We start from the raw sequence: 25,674 nt of genomic DNA on the forward strand, positions 1-25,674 counted from the left end.
CCAATAAGGACTTTTCTTCAGCCTAATCAGATGTGAGGACAAAACAGCTAAGGAAATGAAACCTTGAATTTTATAGTTTAAAAAAGGCAGAGTGAGAGTTTTCCTACCATTATTATTTAACCAATTCAGTGAATATGTCATGGTAGTTTTGGTTTGTTCTGTACTGTTCAGAATATTTTGTTTCCAAATAATTGCATTCATGCAGCTTTTCTGCCTTCCTTCAAATAATGGCCAAAGGAAAAATAAACCAAACAAAACCCCAGCCAGTCTCAGGCTTGAGCACTACTGGTCCAAGAGGGGCCATTAACAGTTCTGACATTAAAATTACTGTCTGAATATTGAGTTATTGGAAGTATTACTTTTTAAAGCTGTACTGCACAGCATGGTATGCAAGAACAACTGGACTTTAGATAAGGTGTGCTTGACTGTAGATGCTACCCGAAAGACCAAAGATTATGCCTACCCACCAGGGGAAGGAGCTTGTATCTGTGGGCTTTTTGTGGAAGAAATAAGCTTAAATTTCTTGATCTCAGTAACCTAGTTCAGGGACTGTAACTCCCTTTATTAGGTAGGTAAGTTCCATCAGGAGTTAGACTAAAGTGTGATCCTATGAACAGCACTGAGGAAATTTAGGAATGGCAATGGACTGTTGATGTTGGACCACTGTGACTTTAAATTTCATATCAGCTTGGTGTCCTTAATCACTGACTCTACTTTATGCATTAAAATAACTGTTAACTGGATCTAAACAACGTCTGCATTGTAATAAAACAGCAACTCTCATCCAGTTGAGATTCAGAAGCTTGAAGACTATTCTGGAGACTTTAGTTTTTACCCCAGTACAGATAGCCTAAAAATTTTCAGCAGCTCTAAGAGGTGCAGAATAAGGTTAGTAATTTCCAGATGTCGGTAACCTGGATCAAGCCATCTATACAGTCACAGTTAAAACAAACAAAAAAGTTATTTAAAAAATCACCTTTCTCCTGTCTTTTCTTCCACCCTGGCAGAAAGTTGTAATTTCTAAATGAACAGATCTAAAGAACTCTGAATTTTTTATTTGCTAGGGCATAATAATTATAGGCCACTGGGGAGACAAAAGAAGCAAGTAAATACTTAAGAACCTTGTATTAGCATGATGTATCAATATACCTAAGTGGGTGATGTGTAAGTATGACAAGAGTAGATTTTTCATTTAGGTTTCCAAGCAGTCAATTATTGCAGTAGCTGTAATATGGTTGTAGGCTGTCCCTGAATGGAAATCGTGTTCATCTTTTGAGCTGCAATCCCTCTTTTAACAGCTTTCAACTTTGCTGAGAGTGAAGCACCTAGTTTAGGAATGACAATTAAGGCATACCGTCAAAATGGGTTTTTAGTTTTAACTTAGAAAGGCTGTCAACTGAGTTAGAGCTAATTAGAGGAAAGGTGAAGGACTCCAACAGCAATTAGAGAAACATCATCAGTACTCTTTCACCAGGCCTGAATGTAATAAAAAGAAAACACCTCTTTTGGAAGTGAGTTGCCACTACAGCAGGTAAGCCCCAAGGGGAAAATCAGGATGGGAGACTGGAGCAACGACAGGCATGTCTTTTGACTGTTGATTTTCTGAAATGGTAACCTGAATCAGTCACTCAAAGGCTGTTCATTCCTCCTCTGGATATGAGGAAGGTATCAAGGAACTTCATGAAATGCAGTTTCTGTGTTTGTGTTGGTATTTACAAAGATAGATAAACTTTCCTGTTGCTAAATAAACATTTCTAAAATGCACAAGAAGCATCTGCAACACTTTTATCTGCTACTTTGATATTATACAAACAGGCTCTTCAGTGTAGTTAAGACGAGTTCTGTGCTGCTGAAGGGCTATGTACTATCTGAAAGCTGCTGAGTTTGCTGTGTTTGTATCTGTTCTTCTAACAAACACGTGCTAAACACTGCAAGCATAGTTCTCCACCTCTTGGAATACTTGACCATAATCTAGTGAATCATTAGGAGAAAATCTGAGCACTTGACTTTGACAGATACATTCAGTCACAGGCATACTCGAAGTCCCAAAGATAAGTAGTTTCGAGTCCCTGCTTTCAATGAAAGGGCATGCTGATGAAACCAGATGTCCATTCCCAGCAGAAGCTACATACTCATCTCCACATTCACGCAAAACTGACGCGCAACAGGCCAACAACAGTCTACACTGAATCTGTATATTTAAACATAGCTTTAAGTATTCAGCAATAGGCAACTCTTTGAATCTGAAGTACTGTGGCCTTGCACTATAGAACACCACGTGCCTATCTTTACTGTAGGCATCAGGTAAGGCATGTAGCTGGGACCATAGCTGAACTGGCTCAAGGAGTTGACTTGTGAGTCATTTTTGTGAGGGCTATTCCAGTGGATTGAAGTGAAACTAATAATGTTTATGAATGCCCAATTTCTAAAACCAAAAGCAGAAGGCCAACTTATGTTTGCACTTTCACTACGAAAAGCAAGGAGAAGCCACCTAAATGGGCTCTAGCAAATGCAGCTTTATTCTTGGCAGTTTAGTACTAAGCTTTCACTACTATGTACTGCTTTCTTAACCTGCCTTGTAGTTAAAGCAAAAGGAGATATTTTTCATAATCAACTGGAGCAGATTTGCCTCCCAAAACCACAATCTTTCCTGTAACACTCTATGTGCTCTATGGTGTTATGTCCTCATCTGTCACTGTTGTGTTCATGTCTTTCTCCACATAATTATTAGTGATCTGCAAACATTCCTTCGTTACAGCAGCTATGGAAAATAAATGGGAGACAATAGCATCTGGGTGTAGTTCAACTCACAAATTACTCTTCTTCATTACTTTTTATTCTCTCTACATAAAATGAAACATGTATCTTACAAGAATTTTACCATAACCATACTGCAATACAAACGTTGTATTTAAACGAAGTTTGAAAGTTTGGTTGTACATATGAAAAAAACATCTAAATATGAATTGTACGTAAAAAAAAAGTAATGCTGAACTCTGATTTAAACCAGTTAACCTGTTACCAGCTGCTGTAAGGTAGTTGGTTCAGGCAGCAGGTACATCACATGAAAACCATAGGTGAACAATTCTTTTTCTGTATTGGGATGACTGGGATGATGTTTAAAATTCTTTAATTTTTTTTTTTTTTGATAAACGAGTCTTCCACTTTCATGTTTCAGTTACTAATTGCACTTTGGAATAAAAAAAAAAAAAAAAAAATCATCCCCCACTGGTACGTTGCATCAGCTTTGGCTGAAATATTATCCATTCAGATGAAGTACCCTTCCCTTCTTTGCATGCAAAGTTCCATAAACTACAGGTGCTGGAGTAGGTTCAGAAAGGTTTGGAAAACTGAATCTTTAGGGTTAAGCTGGAACACGAAGGGCGTTTTGTTTCTTTAAAGACAGGATATGCTTTACAGATAGTTATTAAACACCCTTTCTGGAAACTTGCACAATTATATAAATAAAAATATTGCTCAAATTGACCAAGTTCTCAATCATATGGTTGCGTAGCTCTATCAAAAATTAACCACTCAAAGTTCAAGAGTGCCATTTCACTTAACATATAGGTCTGTGCATGTAGATTTCTCTACCAAAATATTTTCCTGAGAGATCTTTTGCATAAGACCACATCAATCGAAGTTCTAAATGAAGAAATGCATATATTCTACCCTACAATTCTATCTTTTATAAAACATGGTAATAACCTTCTGAAGTCAAATATTGTCAACATATTAATCAGTTGCAGGCACACGTTGAGTTCAGAGTTCTCATTTGTCATTCTCCAGTTGTTTCTGTAAACTAGAAAATGTGAGAAAAGTGTTAGTGCTTTCTAGGAAATTCTGGTTCTCCATAAACAGACAATTACCATAGATGAAGCTGACAACTTCCAAAATAGCACTTCTATATGCTCCAAGCAATCAATACAGATTTCAAATTGGCAAAAGCATTTCAATCTCTTAAGGAAATCAGTTGTTTACAGACCATATGACTCACTTTACCGAAGCTGATTTCAAGTCCAAAAGGTTTCTTTTGCATTGGTCCAGGATCTGCCCCAGGCCACAGAAGTCAGGTATTGTTTAAAGGGCTACAACAGTTTAAAAGAAAATTACCATGGGGCACAACCCTCACCTTTCCAGGTACTCCTTAACATTGTTGTAGCCATAGAACTTGGCCAAGTGGATGAGCATGCCCGTGGCGCAGCGCCCATCCCGCCGGCGGCAGTAGCTGCAGTTGCACACCCCACGACAAGGAGGACAGATCCAGGCCTGCAAGGGGGGTGAAGGTGGAAGGCAGAAGTAAAGGCAAGACATGAGTAAGATTACAGTCACCTTCCCATTACTCAGACACAAGGTTTTAGAAACCTCTATCAACCAGCCAACCAACCTTATAAACACTTTCCAAATTCTGCGGATTAAATAAATGATTAAGTACTATCCTGTTTGCTTGAATACCTCTAAACTCTGAAGACTCGGGTTCTCTGATGTACTCAGTATTGATTTTCAAATAGACTAAAGGCATCCGCAATGCCTAATAGTAACTCATCTGTGCTAGGCTGACAGCAGCGAACAGCCTTAGCAAAAGACAAGTACCCCCTGTGACAGGTTTCTTTGGCTCTGCCTGCTGGTATAGCATGATTCCTGGGATTGAATTACCCAGCATGTACATGAAGTTAAAGATCTCCCAGCTGCCCAGCAACTTAACAGACAGGCAAGTTCTAACAGCCTGCATTACAGAATTGCAGCCATTGCTACACTGGGCTAGTAAATCAGAGCCATTAGTTCCCCACTGTCTTTCAGAACAGCCCAGAAACCCAGATCTAAAGCAGGAGGCCTTAGAGAGGGAGGCCCCAGAACAAGCTGAGCACAGGGAGGACTATTCTGCAGAGGGCTTTTTGTGTACCCACATGCCTCACTCTCTAGCAGCAGCCTGCGCTTCCTCCTTCCTCAGAGCCTTGGGGGACAACAGAGAAGAGGGAACCAACCCTAAGACTTCTAGGTATCCTTTTCCCTTTTTTTCATATTTAAAAATTGGAATCTAAACCAAGGAACCTGCTTTGCATGCTACATGACTGAGAGCATTAAAAAAAGGGGAATGTTTTGCATTTTTCTGAAAGGGGACAGATTTCTTTTTTTAAAAGCTGTCATGCTTTCCCTCCACTATCTGGTAAGAAATGGGAGCTTCAAAGCAGGAAGATGGATGGATGGTAACCCAGGTCCAGCATGTTCCACTTGAGCTCCAACAAGACCAGTGTCAGTTTTAACAGGAACTAGAGATTTTCTCATGGCAAAAAGCTTTGAACTCTATGTTATCATGAGCAAGTGCTCCTCAGTTTACTGACAAAACGATATTCGTTAGGCTTTCTTTCAAGCCCTGGAAATACCTACTGGATCAAGCAGTGCTGATTTCACATCCTCCCCATATCGATTTCGAAGACATGGTCCACAAAATTGTCCCCTCACTCCACCACAGCCGTGGTTGCGACAGACTGTCTTTGTATCAGTTGTCTTTTGTCGACACTGGTGGCAAGTACTACCCTAAAGTTGGAAAGGAGGAGAAACATGTATGTCTGAAGGACATCTTAAATGCTCACTGCTGACCTTTGCTAGTATATCTGCTGAGAGCAAAGCACAAATTTCTGTTTTGAATTCAAAGTCAGCAATTTGAAGTCAAATTCAGCAATGATTTTCATTAATAAGTTCTGTTATTATAATTAATCTCTGGAGAGATGCTAGGAATTTTACAGTGGCCGGCCTCAGCTGCGCTAGGAGTCTCAAACTCAAACCTCATGTCGCAGTTCTGATCCTTTCCTCTATCTATCTCAGAAAGAGCTAATACTATTCAGAAAATGACCTAGTGACTCATTTCTGCAAATGTAATGAGGCATGAAATAGCAAGCTAACTGTCTAGATCTTTAAGACAATTAATAATAGCCAAACCCAATGAAAGAAAGGAAGTACAAGTTTCATCAAGAGCTTTGGAAACTACCCAAACTATACAAAAATGTCACTTCCAGGGGTACAGTGAGCAGCAGGGATCACTATTATTTAATAGTTCAACCACCACCACATTTATACTAAGTGAGCATAAGAGATCAAAGGGATGTCGACTTTCATCAGTGGTGACTCATAGCTATAGCAAATCCCACTTAACAGCTCAATGAAGAAAGTACTTCCTTGCTGAGGAAAAAGTTGGTGGGGCATATCAACCAGCAGAGGCAAGCCCACAGAAGCCTGGCAAAGCTTTCAAAGTTGTGCTTGTGTAATATTACACTGCCAAGCTGCTCTCTCTAATGCAGGAAAGCATACCTTTTAGCAAATACCAGTGAACTATTAAGAACTTTCATTTTTAAGCACTTGGTCGCACTCAAGAACAGCAGCCACTTACTAGAACTTTGTCATAGATTTTATCTTTAACAGTGATTGCAATGTTGTCCAAGTCCTCCTCAGTAATATCCTCTACTGGACGGTGGGATGAGTATTTTGATGATCTCCTCCTTTTGCGCACTCCACAATTCCCCTGCTAAACAAATTCATCTCAACACTTTTTGTCTGGTGTTATGAAGATTCTGTCACCACACTTGGTGACAAATTCTTTCATTTATAATGTGTATGCAGCCTAGAGGGGGTGGCTCATGGACCGCGGTGGGAACAGGGAATAAGAGTTTCCAAACCATCAACACCTCTTTCTCTCCCTCTCCTCCGTAATCTTTTCTATACTCCACTTATTCATTCTGTGTTCTTCCTTCCCACCACTACTACTTCTATTTCTACAATCCCTAACATATTTTTCTGCTACACCCTTTTCTTTGTGTTCCCTGCACATGTCTACTGTAACTGTTCATACTCTGTTTCTTTCCTCTTAAAATAAGGAACTATGATCTTCTGCCTTCCCATTCTCTGCTCCTTCAATCTCCCACCATACTCTCTAATTGCTTACTCCAATAACAATTTCTAATGTCCTCCAAAAAAACTTTCTTGAAGTTTTAGGTTAGTCCTGTCATACAGAGCCCTTTCTTACTATTCTGCCTGTGACTTAGAAGGGAGTCCTCCATTCACTATTACTTAAGTGTTCCTTTTTCCTTCCAAATATCATTCTCTTTGACCCCTATTCATGTATGAGTTTCATCTGATCCGTAGCTTTCTCCCTTATCACACTCTTTAACACCTCATTTATCCTTCACGCAAGATCAGCTCTTTTCTCTCCAAAGTAGCTATTTACCAGCCCAGGTTCTCATTCAATGCTACTCCATTTTCTTAATAGCCACATTCCCTCTATAATGCTTCAACTATGCCAAGCTCTCATTCCTACAAGCAGAACTGGAATCCAACCTGTGCAGAGGCAAACCTCCTCATAAAAGTTATACAATAAATATAAAACGACACCATAAGCCAAGGGAGGAAAAAACAAGATTTTAAGAAAGTGGGAAAGAATAAAACCTACAATTCTCAAATGGCTAACCAGTACGTCAGCAGTTTGTTGGTGCAATTCCCTTCATTCATTCTCAGTTCAGCTATATAACTTCTATCTCTTTTGTTATTTTCTTCACTGAGTCTGAAGATAGAGAAGATCTCCTTTGCCACCTCCACCAGCCCCACTGCCTTGCCACTCAAAGGCCTTCTACATTGTGGGCTCTAGTAATTTTCAAATAATGAATAAATAATAGACCTTATAAACTGCCTTGTCATGACTGGACAACACAGGTCACAAGTAGAGCTCAGTTAACAGGTGAAAGATGAGGCAGGAAGGCCTGAAGATAACTTTTCTGTAGCTAATCCCAACCAAAGCTTCTCATTAGCTTTCTGTAGGATGTGATGTCTGATCTAAGTGCTGGCCAACAATTTAAATGTTTCCTAATCCCTGACTACTGGAGATGTCAAAGTCTGGCAAATACCACACTGAGTCTCTTCTTCAGGAGGTTTTGTTGTCTATAGCTACTGAATTGTTCTGCAAACTTGATAGCTGACACAGTAAACTTTTCCAAGGCAAACTTTTCTGGTGGACGAGCATTTCTGGTTGGGTTCATGCGACGTGCTATCTGGCCTTCTGAAAATGTCCTCCTTGGGATTTTCTTCTGTTTCTAGAAAGAGAAGAATAACAGTCTAATTCTAGTCCAATTAATACCACAGAACAGTACCAAAATTTTATGTATGGCATATTAGGGTAGAAGCTAGCTCTCCCTGTTCTTCAGAAGCTGAATATTTTCTCACATCTCTGCTTCTAGTCAAGAAAAGTCAGTTGAAATAATATTAGTATCATTCCGCGTTCATGCTGAAGTGGTTCAATTTCTTCAGCATAGGTCTGCTACGAAGTGTGGATTTTAGAAGAAAACCCTACAAGAGGGATATTAACAGGATCTAAACCCAAAGGAAAGTAACTACTCTTCCTTGTTCTCACATATACAAGCATTTGTCTAGCATCTCAACAGTATTTCTGCGGCAAAAATGACAAAGCAGCATCTCGCCTCAGTCTCCATATTTCTCCATAAATTAGCTTGTAAAATTTCATTTCCTCACATAACCTCTGGTACTTAAATACTGACCAATAGCAAACCTATGCAAACAAAGTGACCAAAACCAAAGAAAACCAAAACAATCATGGTGAAAACATTTCATCAGGTAACACATTAATCCTAAGTCTAGAAAAATGACTATCACCTCCAGCCAGTAGCAGAGACTTACCGAAGGAGTTGAGGTGGGGGTTTTCACTGGGAACAGTTCCGGTATAGAATTCAGTTCTGCCAGCAGCCGAGCAAGCTGAAATCAACAGTGATGCCACATTGAAAACTCACTGCAAACTTGCAAACAAGCAACACCAATCACCCGCTCCTCACATATACTCTGAATTATATCTAAACACATGAAGTTTCAGGTTTTCACATGAAATCTTTCTGGAGGCACTTTATTTAAGTGGGGCTCATAAAAGCAGTTAATTTACCCCTGAATAAGCAAAACTCTGCAGGCAGTGCTATCTTCACAGCTCCCATTAATTCTTACTGGGATTTTGAATTAGTTAGAATAACATCCAATCTTGTCAAAACAGCACTGAAGCAGGACATTACAACATGGTTACAACATCTATGACCAATAATGAGAAAATCACAGTCCATGACAGGAGGGAGAGAAGGAAGTCAGGGTGCCCTTGACCAGAAGACCATTGAATGTTTCCTATGGGCTATTTTTCTGAATGACTTCTGATACACCTGTGCTTTTTGCCAGGGCAAGTGTCCCTTTAAACACTGACACTGCAGCAGAGAAACTTTCCTTATCATTTTTCAGGGGTCCTTAGTAGCAAAGACTAGGAATATCCCTTTTTTCAACCATGACAGCTACTGCTGATTTCGCAAATGCTGCAAACCACAGACAGTAATGCTGATGGATGCATTTCTCAGTAAACACTTCAGTGTGGCATTACCAAGACCTATTCAATGTCACTGCAGTACTGCAACTAGGATGCCAATGAATTTCACAATGGTTGAACTAGAAGAGTGAGAATAGTGGAAAAGCAGCAAGACCAACACAAACAGCATTGAGGATACAAAATACATTAGAAACACAGGTACAAAACTAAAAGAAGTTTTTACACAGAGGCCTACACACCCAAGAGGTGTACTTGTACTTGGGCAGCCGCAACTTTTCCAGGAATACAGTAAAACTAATCCAACATCAACTTGGATCTACACAGCTGCTTGATAGAGAGCTGGTGGCATGTTGGACAACAGAGGAAAAAGTGTTAGGTAATGATCAGTGTCTTTCTTTTCCTGACCTACACACACACAAACACACACTTTCAGTAGTTATATAGCAAAGCATAATTGTAAACACATCCAACACAACTGAAAAATTACATTTTAGCATCCTTAGCAGTTTTTAGCTGGCTTTCCAATCACTAACTGCAGCAGATCTGTCAGACCAAATGAAAAGTATAAACCCTGCTGTGCAAATGATACCATGAACCATTTGAAGGGACATGCTGTTTTTCTGACATGTTCTGAATATAAGACTACAGCTCAGGCATCTGTAACTTTGTTCACGTCCACATGCAAAATGATTGGTTCAGTTCTGGTCTTAGCAGACTAGACATACTTGAGGCTATTTTAGGGGTTAATGTCTGGATGCTGTTGGTCCTCTACAGTCTTTCCAGGCAGAAAAATTCTAACACAAACCACCATGAGATTTTCCCAAAGTCCCAGCACAGCACCAGCAAGGACCCCAACATTCAACTGTTCTGAAGCTAAGTATTAGGATGCAAATGTTAGAGGACATTAAGTCCTCTAAGTCTTACCATGGCTTTATTTTCTTTAATATTCATAGCTCTTTTAAGCAGAGCACTGGAACTTTCCTCCTGTGTTTCTTTCATGTCTTCTTCAGACTCTGAAGCAGAGCCCTCTAGTTTATCCCACCACTTAGAGCTTATTTCTTTTGAATGAGGTGTGAGGGATTCACTTTCCTTTAGAGGTAAGTTAGAAAACTCCTGTTCAGGAACTTTTTTCTCAGATGACTTTCTGGTGGGAAACTGTAAGGCAACACGGAGGCCAAAGCTTTTTCTTTTGGGGGAAACTTTATTCTTCACCTCTTCCTCCTCTTCTTCCTCGCTACCCAATAAATTATCACGTTCTTCATCACTCAAATCCGACTCTACTGCCTAGAGGCAGGAAGAATCCCATGTTACATTATTGGCTGTGATACACAAAAAGGTCATTTTTAAATCACTAATTCTAGGCAGCAGCCTCATCACCCAAAGGCACAGTCATAAATTCACCTAAGCCAACAAATGTTTAAAAGTTCACAGTACACCACTTTTCCCTGTGCAGAGACCAATACAAAATCTACATATTAATAGTCTGATACAGACATGGTTGTCTTCAAACGAACATTCTTGCCCAGCACAGTCTACAAGCAAGCAAAGAAGTCCTCATGTCTCATATGTGATGTTACACTAAATAAAGCTTTTTATCTCCTTTAGAATATTTTTCTTCAGCATGAAGAAAGAACATCACAGTGTATCAGAAACACTCGTACTAGAACAGGAGGTTTACACAGAAGAAACAGAAAAAAACAGAAGTCAACATATACATTCACACATACGTAATTGCCTTACCAGAACTCCTTTTTTATTCACATCCACCTCACTTGAAGCAAAGCCTTCAAATGTTTCCATTTCAGAATCAGTGTCTTCTGCAAAAATCCTCTGCAGCTCTTCAGTGAGGTATCTGGACTGAAACTGAACACCCTGTTAAAAACACCAGCCAGTAGCTATGACAGCCAGTCAGATACACAGTAGTCTCAGTCACAATAAACAGGTTCTGAGATTCAAGAAGATACCAATTAGATGGCATATACTGCAAAGTGAAAGCACTTTTCAGGCAAAGCCTGTCGAAAGAAGAAAGCAGAAGACATACAGTTTCAGCACAAAGTTATTTAGCTTAGGATTTATCTTTTCCCCCCCTTCACTTTGAGCACAGGGCTTTAATTGAGCTGCTTCTTGCAGGGGAAACTTTCTTCTGCTTTGCCTCTTTCTCCTCTTCTTAAGTACTACCCAATGAAAATAAACTATCCGCTTTTTAATGTGTAAATTACCATGCTGTTCGTTCTTCTAGCTCTAAAAAAACAGGCCTTGAATGGTGTCGTAATTTAAGCCCAGCCGGTACCTCAGAATCATGCAGCCTCTCACTCACTTCCCCCTTTCCTCCCCCCAACTCTTAGTGGAACGGGGAGGAGAATCAAAAGAATATAAAATAAACCCCAGAGGCTGAGATAAGAACCATCCAGCAACTAAGGTACAATACAAAACTACCACTAATAATAATAAGGGAAATAACAAAGGGAGAGAATATAAAACTAAAAAGGGAAGGAAAAAAAAAACAACAATAACCAGCAGTGATGCACAATACAATTGCTCACCACCTGCTGACCGACACCCAGCCTGACCCAAGCAGAGATCTGCCCTTCCAGGTAACTCCCCCCAGTTTACATACTGGGCATGATGTGCTGTGGTATAGTGTGCGTCAGGTGCCCTGTCTCTGCTCTCTCGTGGCTTCTTGTGCCCCTCCGCATTGGCAGAGCATGAGAGACTGAAGAGTCCTTAATAAGGATAAGCACTACTGAGCAACAACTAAAACACTGATGCGTTATCAACATGGTTCTCAGACTGAAGCCAAAACAGCACGGCAGCAGCTACTAAGAAGGAGAAACATAACTGTTACTGCTGAATCCTGGACAAATGGAAGAAAGTCTGAACCACAAACACAGTTAAAAAAAACAAAAAAAAAATGAAACCTCTCTTCTGGGCTTGCTGCAGCAGCACTCAAGGGTCTCTGAGATGGAATATGTTACTCCATATCCTGGTACACTATCACTGAAGTGACAGATACCAACACAAAACCACAGAGCTTTGAATAGCCTGACTAATATCCCTCCACCTTCCAACTGTTCAACTCTGTTTCAATGGTGCAGTTTATCATTCAAACATATTCCAGGGTATAGAGATCCCAAATTTCTGCCTACAGACTAGGAAGTGAAAATTCAGTCCATGAAAAAGAAACTAAGATCTCATTAAAACACTCTTTACAATATGCACATTATATAACAATTAAACACAATGCATTTACTAAATCAGTAATGTATTTTCATACTCCCAGTTAGAATTAGTAGAAGACCATCTGCCAACTTGCCCGTTAGTCTCCTGAAAAACTTGTTCCCAGTAGGAACATAACTCATGTTCACACCACACCTGCCTCTTGAAAGCCAGCAACACTCGTCTCCCCAGTTTTCTTCTGCTACTTCTTCCTCTCATGCGAGATACAAAAATGACCTTTCATACAATACACTTACTAAATATCTTTATTATTCCTTTCAACTCTCTCCCTTCCATGACTTTAATTACACCCTTCTTTACCTTAAAATGTCTGGTGAAAAACAGACACAATACATGAGTGGAAAAACTTAGAGGGGAATGAGAGGAGGGAACTACTGCATATGCTGGTTTTTTGCACTTAAACATCTCCTACAAATTATTATGGGTAATTGGAATAAGTTTTCTCTGAGCAAAATTGCTTTACTCTTTTGTTGATAGCTGCAGTGCAGCTGCTTGAGGAACGAACAAACACAACAGGGAAGTTACTTTAAAGTTAAATTGCATTTCTTGGAGGGAAACCAAAGTTGTTATGCATTCTGTTTTTTTCATGAAATTCCACAATGAAAAGGGAGGAGGGAAATAAACTTTGTTAGCTGAAGTGACTGAAAATAACACACCTAGAGCTATGCTGTCACTCCTACGAAGAACAGTCTGCACAAGGTAAAAATGGCATCACGGATAACTGCGGGAGAAATGGCTGAAACTCCACAAAAGCATAGAGATTATGAAAGGAGAACTGCAGAAAGCCGTAAGGAAAAGCACACATGCAGAGGTTGCTACTTATTAGTACGTTTGCACATCAGCATCCAAGAGAACACCTGATGCACCAAGATCCCATTCACCCCCTAGCAGGGCAGCTGCCTTGCCTCTTCTCCCAACAACTGCCCAATTCTACGGATGGAGATTTAAAATAATTCTCAGCCCAAGGGAAACGCAAGAATGGTAAGGAAAGCTGCAGCGCCAGCTGTAAATTTGGAACAATTCTCACTGGGATTCCCAGTAACACAAACTAACAGTGCCTAACACTTCCACAGCATTTTTCATTAGAAAAATTTGTAGCAAAGATCATTATCATAATCTCCATCTCTCAAGTTGGGAAACCAAGGCAGGGAGAAGTAAAGTAAGGTGCCAGCTGTCCCAAGCAAGCAGCAGAAGCTCAGGCTCCCACACAAGGCTCCTGCTCCATCACCACCTCTCTTTATTGATCCTTCTTGCTCCGCACAGAGCCACAAATACAGGAGCAAGCCACCTGTTGGTTTTCTGAAGTTACTAGTACTCCCATCTAGCAACAACACTACAAAGCAATTTAGAACCCATTTCACTACATTTTAGCCACCGTCTTTCTTCATAGACTGTGTCTCTACCCCCAAAAGGCTTCTACACTCTCCCGAGGCCATTTGCTTACAAAGGCTCAGAAATAGTACACACTTGTACAAGCCTCATTCTCTCTGTTTCCTTTGCTAACACAAGTCATCATCCTTGTCTTCAGCACCTCTTAAGCAGGTACAAACCATTATGCTGATCTAGGTACTTCACCATTAAGAGAGCAGAGATCCAGCAAATCTCACAATCATCAACCGGAACTGGTAGTTTCTGTGGGTCACCACCACTAAAATGTGATTTTAGTGCAGAAACAGAACCAAGATAAATTTCTGGAAGAAATACCTTGAAGTCCGCATACTCACAAATGCCCCTCTATTATCCTGCATTTCCACTGTTGTACGTAGTCAGAGAACATATCAGCCCAGGATAATTCTCCCTTTCCTATTTGCTTCACTTAAACTTGCCTTTTAATGAAACTCATTTTCCTTTTTATATAATTAATCAGTTTTTCAAAGCAATCACTGAAGCAAGTTTGTTTACATTCATTTTTAATATGAGAACTGTAAATTATGGGGTTTGCAGAGAGTAATAGCTTACACAGCCTTGACACAGGCTCAGAGTACTACTGCACCCAGAAAGCATAACTGAGCCAAGGCAATCTCTTCCTACCTTTTTTCCTGGCTTCAGGGAATCACAATTAGCATAGGTGTCTTCTGATAACAACCTCTGTCTGGAAGCATCATCTTGGAACCCCAGAAAATCTTCACTGTCACTGGGGGCATTAAAAATGTCAGCCACATCCTTGGGTATCTGCTGCTGATTCAAAACAAGAGAGAAGACATGAGTCGGACACGCCAACTTACTAGGAAAACTCAAAATAGCAACAGTTCAACTTACTTTTATGCTCCTATGCAAATGCAAATCTGTTTCACAAAATACGCTATACATAAACTGTGCCTTATTTAGCTAAACTCCGGGAAAACTCAGTACAGTCTGTTTTAACCCCTAAATACAGACTCCAGATTTGGGGCAAGGGAGGGGATGTGATATGCAGGATGTTTAACTCCACAGAACAGCACTCAGATGTAAAAATATGTATGTCTCATCTTTGCAAGCATATGCTCAACGCATCCTTTATTGGTAGTGAAACCCATCACTGTTCCTCCTCTCAATGGTGAGCAATGTATCTTCAAATGTAACAAAATGCTAATCGAGTCCATAGAAACCTTAATATTATATGCAATAACAGTACTATTATGTATTTTAGCAGACACTTAGCTAACTCCCAAAATAAAACCGATGCAACTCATTCTCTTTTGTCAGTACTGCTGCAGGGCTTTTTCCACAACACTTGGTAAGAAGTGAAAACCTATTTTAACCAGAAACACTTCTTGTTTGTAAGAAGCCCACAGTGTAGCCCACCAGGAGGAAGAACTACCAAAGGCAGACAGAAGCACTTTCTGATGTGACCAAGGTTGCAACTTCAGAGTTCAAAAAGTCTGATCCTAGCACAGAAGACTCATATCACCACATCCAACCATTCCCTCTGACCACATGCATTGAACAAGCACTTCAGATAAGCCTCTCTATGTAACAGGCTAGCTCATTACATGGAGAGGCTTACCTGAAGCCTGCCACCTTCAGACAGCTTCCACCTAGCCTGTTTTTAGGATTTGGTGTGTGGAAGGACAGGGTGAACAAATCCAGCCTTAAAAATGGAGGCAGAAGGCATTTTGCCAAGTTGCAGAAGAGGGTTTTACACATCCCAGTATCATCTGCAAAACCATTCAGTCGTTGAGAAATGCTTGGGCAGAAAAGTGCCCGTATCACTCAACAGCACCCAGACATCTATCTTCTATGTCCCCAGGACCACACATACACGTCACATGCTACTCTTAATCGAAGCAAGCCTTTCTGCTGTTTGCTGTGTGATAAAGTCACACATGGACTTCCCACTCCTCTAATTAACTCTTGCAAACATGAGATCAAGAGCTGCCTGGTGAGAAAGGCCAGTTCCTCTTCCAAAGGAGGTAGTTTCCAACCCTAAACATTCAGGCAAAAATCCCCAACATGAAGTCCAGTACAAGAACAGCCTTGTCCGCTATCACAGAAAACCAAGGCTGCTCATACAGGCCCTTGTACAATGATTGTTTCTACTATTATTTTATCCTTTATTTATTTATGCCAAGACAAATGGCCCAAAGGCAGCTCATTCTCCAAAAGTAATGCTGCTGACAACATTCCTCCCCCATTAAAAGAGCAAACAGCACCTTGACCAAAGCTTCACTCTCTGAAACAAGCTACACTAATAGGTATACATGGGCTTAACTTCGTTCTTGCTCCACTTTTATTAAGCTGATGTAGATTGATGCAAAACTGATTCACTGTTGCTTGAGCAAGAGCAGAATGCACAACCCAATGTACTGCACGATCCAATGCACTGCAGAAGTTGTGTTGTCCATATTTGAACCCTTTTAGACATTTCCTTACCCCACCTCTTAAACAAATGGCCAGAATCCACCTCCCTTGAAATTCACTTAGTCCAGAACAGCATGGAAAATAAAGCACCATGCATTTTAATGGAAAAACATGTAAGGAGCTGTGATCCTCACTGCTATGAATAAACTGCTTCCAGGAGCCACTACATTAATTCTTGTGCTATTGTACAGCCAAGTTAGCCACTGCTGTGATTACTTTATGCCTAACTAATTTCTTCTTTGTCTGTTACTTCTAGATCTGCACCAGAAGAGCCATTATGGGGGTGTAATTACAGATTTTAAACAAAGAAAGAAACCAAAAAATTCTTTGCCAATAGAACACCTTTTTTGAATTTTATGCATTCCCAAACACTAAGATGCTGATGTAAGTAACTTACTGCAGAATTTAAAATATTTTTAGTTTGCACCTCGCTCCCTGTAGCCCAACTATGAGGAATCTCATTCAGTCATTGATAAGTCTCCATTTCACTGAAAAGGCCTAGGCTAACAACAGACAACACCTGCCACATGGGGTGGGCATACTCCAGGAGTTCAAAAAGAGCATCCTTGCCTTTATTCCCAGCATCCATTGCCATCAGCAGACAAACATCAAGGATGAGCTTGCACTAACCACCTCTGCTATAATGCACTGTTTACTGTTATTGTGTAGTTCTGGAAGCCACAGACATTTGCATTTTTTCAATTACAACATTCAGAAACTGATTTATAAGCAACATAAGAGCCTAGCACTTTAACACTGTCAACAAAGTAGCATATACCAAGAAAGAAAATACGTATTTGCCTAAACAAATGTCAAAATATTCATGTTTAAACACTTGAAAGATCATAGAATTACAGAATATTAGAATGGTTTGGGTTGGAAGGGATCTTAAAAACCCAGGTACTTCAAGAGAGGAGCTTTTTGGCACTAAACCCCTAAAGACACAAAGGCAGAAAGGCGATGCACATTTTGGGCTTGCTCAAGGAAAATATTTCAAACTGAATGGACCACAGGTTCAGACAGTGGTCTGCTGAAATGCTGCAGAGATGTGAGAAATACTACCTTTTGAAGTTACTAGTCAAAAGCTAAGTACTGAAAATCCGGTAAAAGCTGGAAACAATTACCTGCTGCTGAAAAAATCAAAGTAGGAAATTTTATACCTATTGAGCTCAGTTATTTTTGCACATAAAAACCACTTACTTGTTTAAAACACCCACAAGGTACTTTTCAAAAGCAATGGAAAACATTCCCTGCTACAAATGCCCCCCAATCCAACTATTGCAAGAATAGCCATCTAATCTTTTCATATGGAAGGTTAAGGTTCAAGACATCCCCATCTCTCAGTTTCCCCATCTCTAAATTTGACAAAATACTGCCCATACACCCAGGAATGCATCAGGATTTGTTGGGCTGCATGGAGGAGAGTTACTGCTCCTGCAGAACTGGGAGCAGACAGCCTGTGTGCGCCTGTGGGGGCTGACAGGTCTGGCACCAAGGGTGAAAACCAAGCTGGGAGGGATGTCAGACCTGTTTCAGCAATGCTCCCACACATCCACGAGTGATGGGAGAAAAAAGGCACCTAAAGGTCCCCCCCAGTCACACCAATGTTTTTCTTATTGCCATCCCCACAAATTCCACCCCCTTTGTTAGGCAAAGAGAAAAAGAAAAGCCTGAGGTGATTTACTTTCCACATCAACAGGAAGAATTCTGGTGTCTCAAGTGAAAAAGCAACTTTCCCCATACCAAATACAAAACAGATGCAACTTGACCTTCTGTAAGGCAACTCCCGGGCAGGCTGTGAGGAGATAACTGCTTCTGTGTGCGCATGCCCAGAGCTTCAGTGGGAAGCATCAGTTATTTCTACACCACTGTCCACCCTCTTTAGTATTTTTAAGAGATATTTGTACATGCCACTTCCATTTCCAATCGTCACACTAGCACATTCTTCTCTGACAATGTATCAGGAGAACGCACTGTGGAAGAAGCAGGGTTAGATGTAATTCTCTATTTTTTGCTCCTACCATGGAAAAAAAAATAATAAATCAGTTGCATTGTGTTCCCCTCATTCAAGTTTGCACAATGCATGGGCATTCCTATTTGAAGCAGAGGACATATAATTCCAGTAATGTTCAAACTGAAATTATCCAAGTTTATTCTCCAACAAGTACTCACGCAAACCAAATTTGTGCAAAGTCACACCTTCACACACTGGGAAAGCTTGTCCTAGGCTCAGTATGGAGGTAAGCCTAAGGCACACCACCATGGGTTACAGGCACTGGAACTGCATTACTAGGTTACTGGGTCTGGAACTCATAGCCCCAAAATAACAACCAAATGGGGAAGCACTCCAAGGCTGACAATTATGGGCAGCACTCCAAGAATAGAGGGCCCCAGACAGAATACCAATAGCTGCCAAACCAAAACCCCAAAACTATCTACAAGTCAAGACTCTGGTCTTTCACTGGAACCATAAAAGGCGAATAACATTGTACAAAAGCTTAATTTTAAACATCATGCAAATGTGTGATGTGGGAGGCAAAGAGAGGAAAAGTCATGTACTGCAGTGCAAAAGAATCACACAACTAGATGCACAGTCAAAAGGGCTGTCAGCACTAGCCAGCCTGAGACTCAAGGGGAACAATGCAATTTAGGAAGGCAAGGAGATCCCAGAAGAGCTCCACAATTCATCAACAGCACCAGAGCAAAAAACCCGAAACCTGCTGGCCAGAGCAGTATATTCCTAGCACAGGCGACAGCAGGTGAAAGTCAAGTGAGTGTTCAGAGAGAAGGAACAAGCGATAAAATGAATCACAGTTTTATAATCTTTGGAGGGATACTTTGATTCCATGGAAGGTGAAGATAGATACTGCCTGTGCCTGTATATCTGTCACAGAAACAACTCCTGGAACTTCCAGGGTGGTTCCACCTGTCCCTGTGAAAAGTTATGGTAATTTTCACTCCAGTCAACCTACTGCTAAAGTCAAGTACTCCATGAAATTTTAGTAAACTCAGGTATTTTCAGAAGAGTAGAGTGTGGTTTTTACAATGCTTCATTTAAACTGATAATAAACTAAAATCCATCAAGCTACTTTATCCTCCAGTATAGAATGCCCAACTATCATAATCACAAGGCAAGTTACTTAAAATGTTACCTTCTATAGACAATACCTACCTGGAAACCATCCCCTACTTTTCAAAAACACTAATAATGGGAATATCAGCATGCAGCATACAAACACAGCCCAAATGCTCTGTTAGCTACTACTATCTCTTATTTTGTATTGTCTAGTATCTCATGGATATATACAGTATTAACACCTATTTCAGAATTAATTCTGCATGATTCAACAGCATCCCTTTCCTCTGTGGTGGTGCCTAGTTATTACCCGAGCCCCAGCATTCCAAGGAAAACACTTTTGTGCAACAGGTCCTTTCTTCATGCCTGGATTACTAGCATTCAGGTTTTCTGGGAGCAAAAGCTTTGTCAGCCAGCAGTCCTTTAACAAGCTTCGTGTGCTGAAACTGCTGTGCAAGGACAGCACAGCAATTAGACCCTGGAATGGGAAATGTAACTGCAAGTCTGAAGCAAGTTTGCACTGCTGACTTCCTTGGCTATTGCTTTAAATGGAGGCACAAACTCACAAGCTAGCTCACCAGTCAGCAGATGTATGACTAGGGACAAGGAAACCTTTACCACCACATCCCTTCTGCTCACCAGTGCACCACAAAGAGGAGCAAGAACCAGCAAAGGCCTCACTCAGCCAAAAACAAGCTTCCATGAGAAACAGAAAAGTACTGAGAACAGTGTGTGTCCTTCTCCCCTTTGCTGAGCCTTACAGGAATCATGATGCACACCATTTTACCTGTGCAGCAGAAAGGTGAGTAGCAGACAGTAAGAGCCTCTCATTACAGCACCAGAGAAGTGTCACTTGCTTCTATTGTACCATGTCAATCAGATTTCTCCCAAATTGTTCTAGTGTCTTTATCTCCCCACTGCCAATGGCGAGCATGAGGTCATAGACAGGTGGAAGGTTTACAAAGTCCCTGAGAGGACAGAGGTCCTAACAGACGTTTCAGTGTCACTACAACCCTCCTGTTAACAAAAGCCCACGTGAAGCCCTAACTTTCCATCAGCAACAGCTGATCAGAGATGCTGATATTCTTGCTCCTTCCCACTACATGGAATACTCACCACACCACATCCCACGACTGGAACCACAAAAATGCCTGATGCAAGCGGGAACCAGGCATGGACCAGACCACAGTTGGGCGTAAAGATTAAATCACAGAATCATAGAATGGTTTGGACTGGAAGAGACCTTAAAAACTATCCAGTTCCAATCCCCCTGCCATGGCCAGGGAGACGTTCCACTTGACCAGGTTGCTCCAAGTCCCATCCAACCTGGCCTTGAACACTGCCAGGGATGGGGCGGCCACAGCTTCTCTGGAAGCACGCCTGCGTTTGTCCCTAAGCCTCCAGCCTTACCAACACACATGTATAATCAAGCAACTCAAATAAATGTTTGCAGCAGCTCGCCATTTCAACAACAACAAAAAAAAAGAATTAAAATATTAAAAATTAGCTATTTTAAAGTCACGCCCCCAGGCTTACACACACACAGAGTAATTAATTAACAAAGCTTCTCCCTAACAACCTACGCTTGGCCCTTAGTAGACACGCTGCAGGACCCATCACCGCCGAGACTTTCTCATTGCCTCAGAGACGGTCTCCAAACCCTTCCCGGCACTCTGCGATCTCAGAGCCCCCGCGCCACGTGGAGGGCGCCCGGCGGGACCACAGGGCCTCCACGCTCACTCGGATCGCGGAGGCGCGGGGAGCAGACAAAGGCCGCCGCTGCCTCCGGTAGGCGGAGAGTGGGCAAGCCGGCGCTCTCCCCCAGCGGCCATGCATTGCCCGCCCGGCCCGCGGAACCCGCCGTCCGCCTCGCCTCGCCTCGCCTCGCCGCAGCTCACCGCTACCGCTACCGACGCCGCCGACGCCGCCGACGCCCCCCGCCGTCGCCCGCGCCGCACCATGGCGTACGGAGCCGCCCGCCCTGCCGCGGGAGGAGGAGAAAGAGGACGGAGGAGGAGTGGGGGGTGGAGCCGGCCCCCAGTGGCGGCGGGAAAGGCGAGATAGGGACGGGGCACCCCGTGCGGCCTGGCTGGGGACGGGTAGCGGCTGTCGGGATGCCCCTGTGAGATCGCGGTCCTCTGAGGGGTCCCCCGGCGGCATCCAGTGTCGTCGGTGGTTTGCTACACGCCCTTCACACAGCAACGGCCGTCAGTATGAAAGGAGCGGTCTTGTCTGGGGGAATACACTTTTATAGAATCATGGACTCCTCTGGGTTGAAAAGAACCTTAAGATCATTCAGTTCCAACCCCCTGCCATGGGCAGGGATACCTTCCAATAGACCTGGTGGCTCAAACCCCCACCCAACTTGAACACTGCCAGGGTTGAGGCAGCCACAACTTCCGAAGGTGGAAGTGAGGGAAGCAAAGCTGGTTTCTTTCAACAGCAAGATTGGAAAATAAATCAAATTACAGAAAATGAATTGAAAAAAAATGGGATATATAATTTTTTAAGCATTTTTCCTCCGAGCAATTTCCTATTATGTTGTATTCTTCCACTCTTCACCTGGAAGGAAGTACAATGAAAATAAAGATGTGGAAACTGTTTTTCTGGTTTCCTCTGAATAACCTGTATTCCTCGATTAAGAATTTTAATTTTTATTCAAAACTTAACAATATAATAGGGTTTGAACTAGATATTTAAGGTTCCTTCCAAGCGGGACCATCCTATGATTCTATGTGTCCCTTTATTAATCAAGGAGGGTGTTACTAGATTAGGCACATTATTTTATGAATACTGAGGAGTTCAGTGAGAAAATAAGCCCTTTGAGCAGAGATGTGCTCACAAAGATGGGTGATCGGTTGAGGTAGAGGTCCATGCACAGCTTCCCCCTGTGCTGCTGGCACTGTCAATCTTCCTTTGTCTAATGCAATGTGAAGCAGATCTGGCACAAACCTGCTGAGATGGTATTTCCCTGCTGCAACTGTGGTAATGGAGTGGTGCACTCTCCAATACAGCTGTAATTAACTCTCATGATTAAGGTGCACTTGATAAAGTTCCCTTCCTTTTTCCCATTCCTCCATCTGAACGTTTCTCCCTCATAAGCACATCATCCATCTCAACAGGATGGCCTCTGCAGGTGACTCACAGAGAGCCCTCGTGGGATTGGCAGTGAAGTAGCTTCAGTGTTTGCAAAATGCATTCTGCCTACAGTGATAAGTTCCCAGGCTTGACTGGCTATTTTAACTACTGTACTTTAAATATTGACTTAAAATAAAAGTCAGAGAAAAGTAATGTTTTTGTAGGAAAATGGAGACACATGAGAAATGGTTGTGTTCTGCCCCTCTCTGAACAGCCACCCTAAAACATAGAAGAGCCTCTCCATGTATCCTGGGATCTGAGCCTCAGTAAGTACTTACCCATGTAAGCACTTCCAAGCCTTTCTATTCCATCCACATGGACAGTATTTGTTAGGAGGGAACATGAGGAAAGTAGTTACATGCAAACAAAGAACCATTTAGCCAAGGCAGGCCATTTAAATACTGGTTTGCACTGCAATAACCACTATAGAGGCACCTGCAGTTGTCACTCAGGCTGCAGAAATAAGAAGCTTTGAGGATGAGGTGGGGAGGAGGGAATTCAGTAGAAAACAAAATGGGGGAATTATGTGAATTATGTATAATGTCAGCAAAATTGAAATGCAGACTTTTAAAATATGAAAGACTAAAGATATCTTGTGCGAAACATTCCTGAAAGAAGTGTATTTTATGTATTCCACTGCTGACCCTGCGTTTGGTTCTTTCGCTTGTCCCCAGCAGTCTGCATTATGAAACACTTTGTTAGTAGCTGTCAAGATGCTATCTTGGATAGCGAACAACAGATTTAAAATGACTGTGTTGACTGTCCTGTGCTAAATCAGAGTGAATAAAATTGCATTCCATTACAATAGATATGAGGCTATTATGCTGTTACAAATACAGTATAAACTGCCTGATAATATCTTCAGCTATTTTAAGCAATTTGTTGCTTTGTTTCTCTTCTTCTGTTAACTTTCCACTTCATTTTGTATTTTCACAATTGTTCTCTTTCCCAGTGTTTTCAAGCCCTTTGTGTCAGCTATTGTGCTTTATGTTGCTTTATTAGAAATGTTGGGGGGGAGGGGGGTTAAATTTCATTTGTTTAATTCGTCTGCAGCTGTACCTCAAATACTTCTCAGTGTGGATTTTCCATCACTGAATTCCTGCACATTTTCTTTACCTTATTTCATATGACTTCAAAGGTTTTTTAATCCCCAATAGTTTTTCTGTCATTGCCTTGTCTGTAGGATCTCATCAGCTGCTCAGGTGAGGTTCATCTGGATTCCAGGTACTTTTCAACTTCATCCTAATATATTAATCCTTAATTACTTTTTAACAACCGAGTCTAGAATAGTTTCTGAACTTACTCGTCACTCCGTGATGATAAAGGTGCTGATAATGTCTCCGTCCAGGTACTCGGACTCCAAAAACTATACTATGAAACTCATTAATAAATTCTGTCTTGCGTTGGTGTGACCATTATAATATAACTTTCTGAACAGAACAGATATGTACTGAAGGAACTATATGCTGCTCAGAATATGTATCAAGTGTAGCAGAACCATCAGTTTATGGGGGCCACCTCACTAACATGCGAGTGATGCACAGTAGAATTACAAGACGGGACCACCATCTCTCTGGAGTGACCTTGTGAAGTCAAAATCTGTTTGCTGTTAGTTTTGAATGAACACATACCACTCTAGGTTATAATTCTGGACTTTAACACTGTGAATTGACCAAGCTGGATAAATATTAAAATCAGTCCTCAGTCCTGAGTTCCCTCACTCACTGCTCCCTCCAACAGTCTCTAATTTGGGGGCCATTGTAATGACGACAGGGGGCTTTGCTGCCATCTTCCTGCCACCACGTTTCTCTGAGACCTGTCAAGTATTTTAAGTAGCATGCACTTTCCCACACTTCTCAATGAATGCTGACATACGTAACACAAAAGGATTACTTTCTGCTGAGAGGAATTATAATCCTCTTTTCCTGCTCTGCAAATCCTCTAGTAAGTGAAAAACAAATGCCAAGATCTGTTCTGCTGTGCAGGGCAAATCACCATTTCAGAAGGTACAGAAGAAAACAACAAATCTAAGGTTTACTTGTGGTCATGCTTATCCAGGAGCTTTGTCCTTGACTATTAACTCATTGGCATCTTCCATCACAGTTTCTGGTGCTTTGATATATTCTATTTTGGTTTCTAATAGCTGTATGAACCAAACACAATTGTTACATGAATGATGCTCAGGACAAAATGCTTATCTGGAAGGTATCTACAAAGAGATACAGATACTAAATTATCTTAACTGAAACCGAGTTTTTACATTACATATTCTGTTAACAAACCCCAGAAACATAATTTTAAGTTATATACAAAACCCAGTGTTTTTTCAAGCTGCTTAAAGTCAATTTGTAGACTGTTTTCAAAAGCCAGTGCCAAAGATACTGGTGGTGGTGAAGGTTTGCGCTCCGAGGGTGAGGTGTCAGTGATACCCGACACAACAACAAAAGCAAAGATGTTCCTGCTACCTTGATTTCCACCCACCCATCTCAGAACATTTCCTCACACGTGCTGGAGCCAGTTGCCACAAAGTGGCTTGCAGGTGAGGCCAAGGGCGAAATTTGTGTGCTCTTACACTACCAACTAAAAATGAACCCTCCGGTTAATCTCTTGCAATAGTAGCCTGAATGCTGCCCCAAGAGAGCCTTCCCTATGTTCTCTCACGTTTCCCTTGAAAAAGCTGCAATGAGTGGGGGGGTTACCAAAAAGTTTGCGTTTCTGAAAATTTCATTTCCTTCTTTCACACTGCAAACTAATACTTTTTTTCCAGTCATTTATAAGGTAGATGAACCAGGATTAATGTCCCCTCCCCCTTTCTATTACACTCATTATACAGCAAGTTGTACTCACAAGGTAGATGAACACCAGCTCACAGCTTCTTCACAGAAGGTGTTCTCCTTTCCATTACGCTACTGCTACAGCAAAAAATCCACACTCCAAATTTGTGAGAGCATACTTGGCATCCTTTTCTTGATCTAATTCTGCAAGTCTCAGGTCAAGGTGAACAGTCATGTCCTTTGCTAAT

At 41.5% G+C, this 25,674-nt stretch overlaps 1 protein-coding gene across 1 annotated transcript; it reads right to left on the reverse strand.

Annotated features, from left to right (window-relative positions):
* Positions 1–2,796: 2,796 nt before the first annotated feature.
* CDCA7L (cell division cycle associated 7 like) lies at positions 2,797–14,759 on the reverse strand. The gene is made up of 9 exons (XM_062616868.1): positions 14,630–14,759; positions 11,102–11,233; positions 10,286–10,645; positions 8,683–8,757; positions 7,896–8,081; positions 6,389–6,520; positions 5,389–5,538; positions 4,133–4,269; positions 2,797–3,802 (listed from the first exon to the last, which is right to left on the reverse strand). Exons 2-9 carry the CDS (start codon positions 11,159–11,161, stop codon positions 3,772–3,774), a joined length of 1,131 nt encoding a protein of 376 aa, XP_062472852.1. The 5' UTR covers positions 11,162–11,233; positions 14,630–14,759; the 3' UTR covers positions 2,797–3,771.
* Positions 14,760–25,674: the final 10,915 nt, after the last annotated feature.

The sequence above is a fragment of the Pezoporus occidentalis genome, unplaced genomic scaffold (assembly GCF_034315485.1).
Source record: "Pezoporus occidentalis ecotype Australia unplaced genomic scaffold, CSIRO_AGI_Poc_V1 ctg103, whole genome shotgun sequence".
NCBI lineage: Eukaryota > Metazoa > Chordata > Aves > Psittaciformes > Psittacidae > Pezoporus > Pezoporus occidentalis.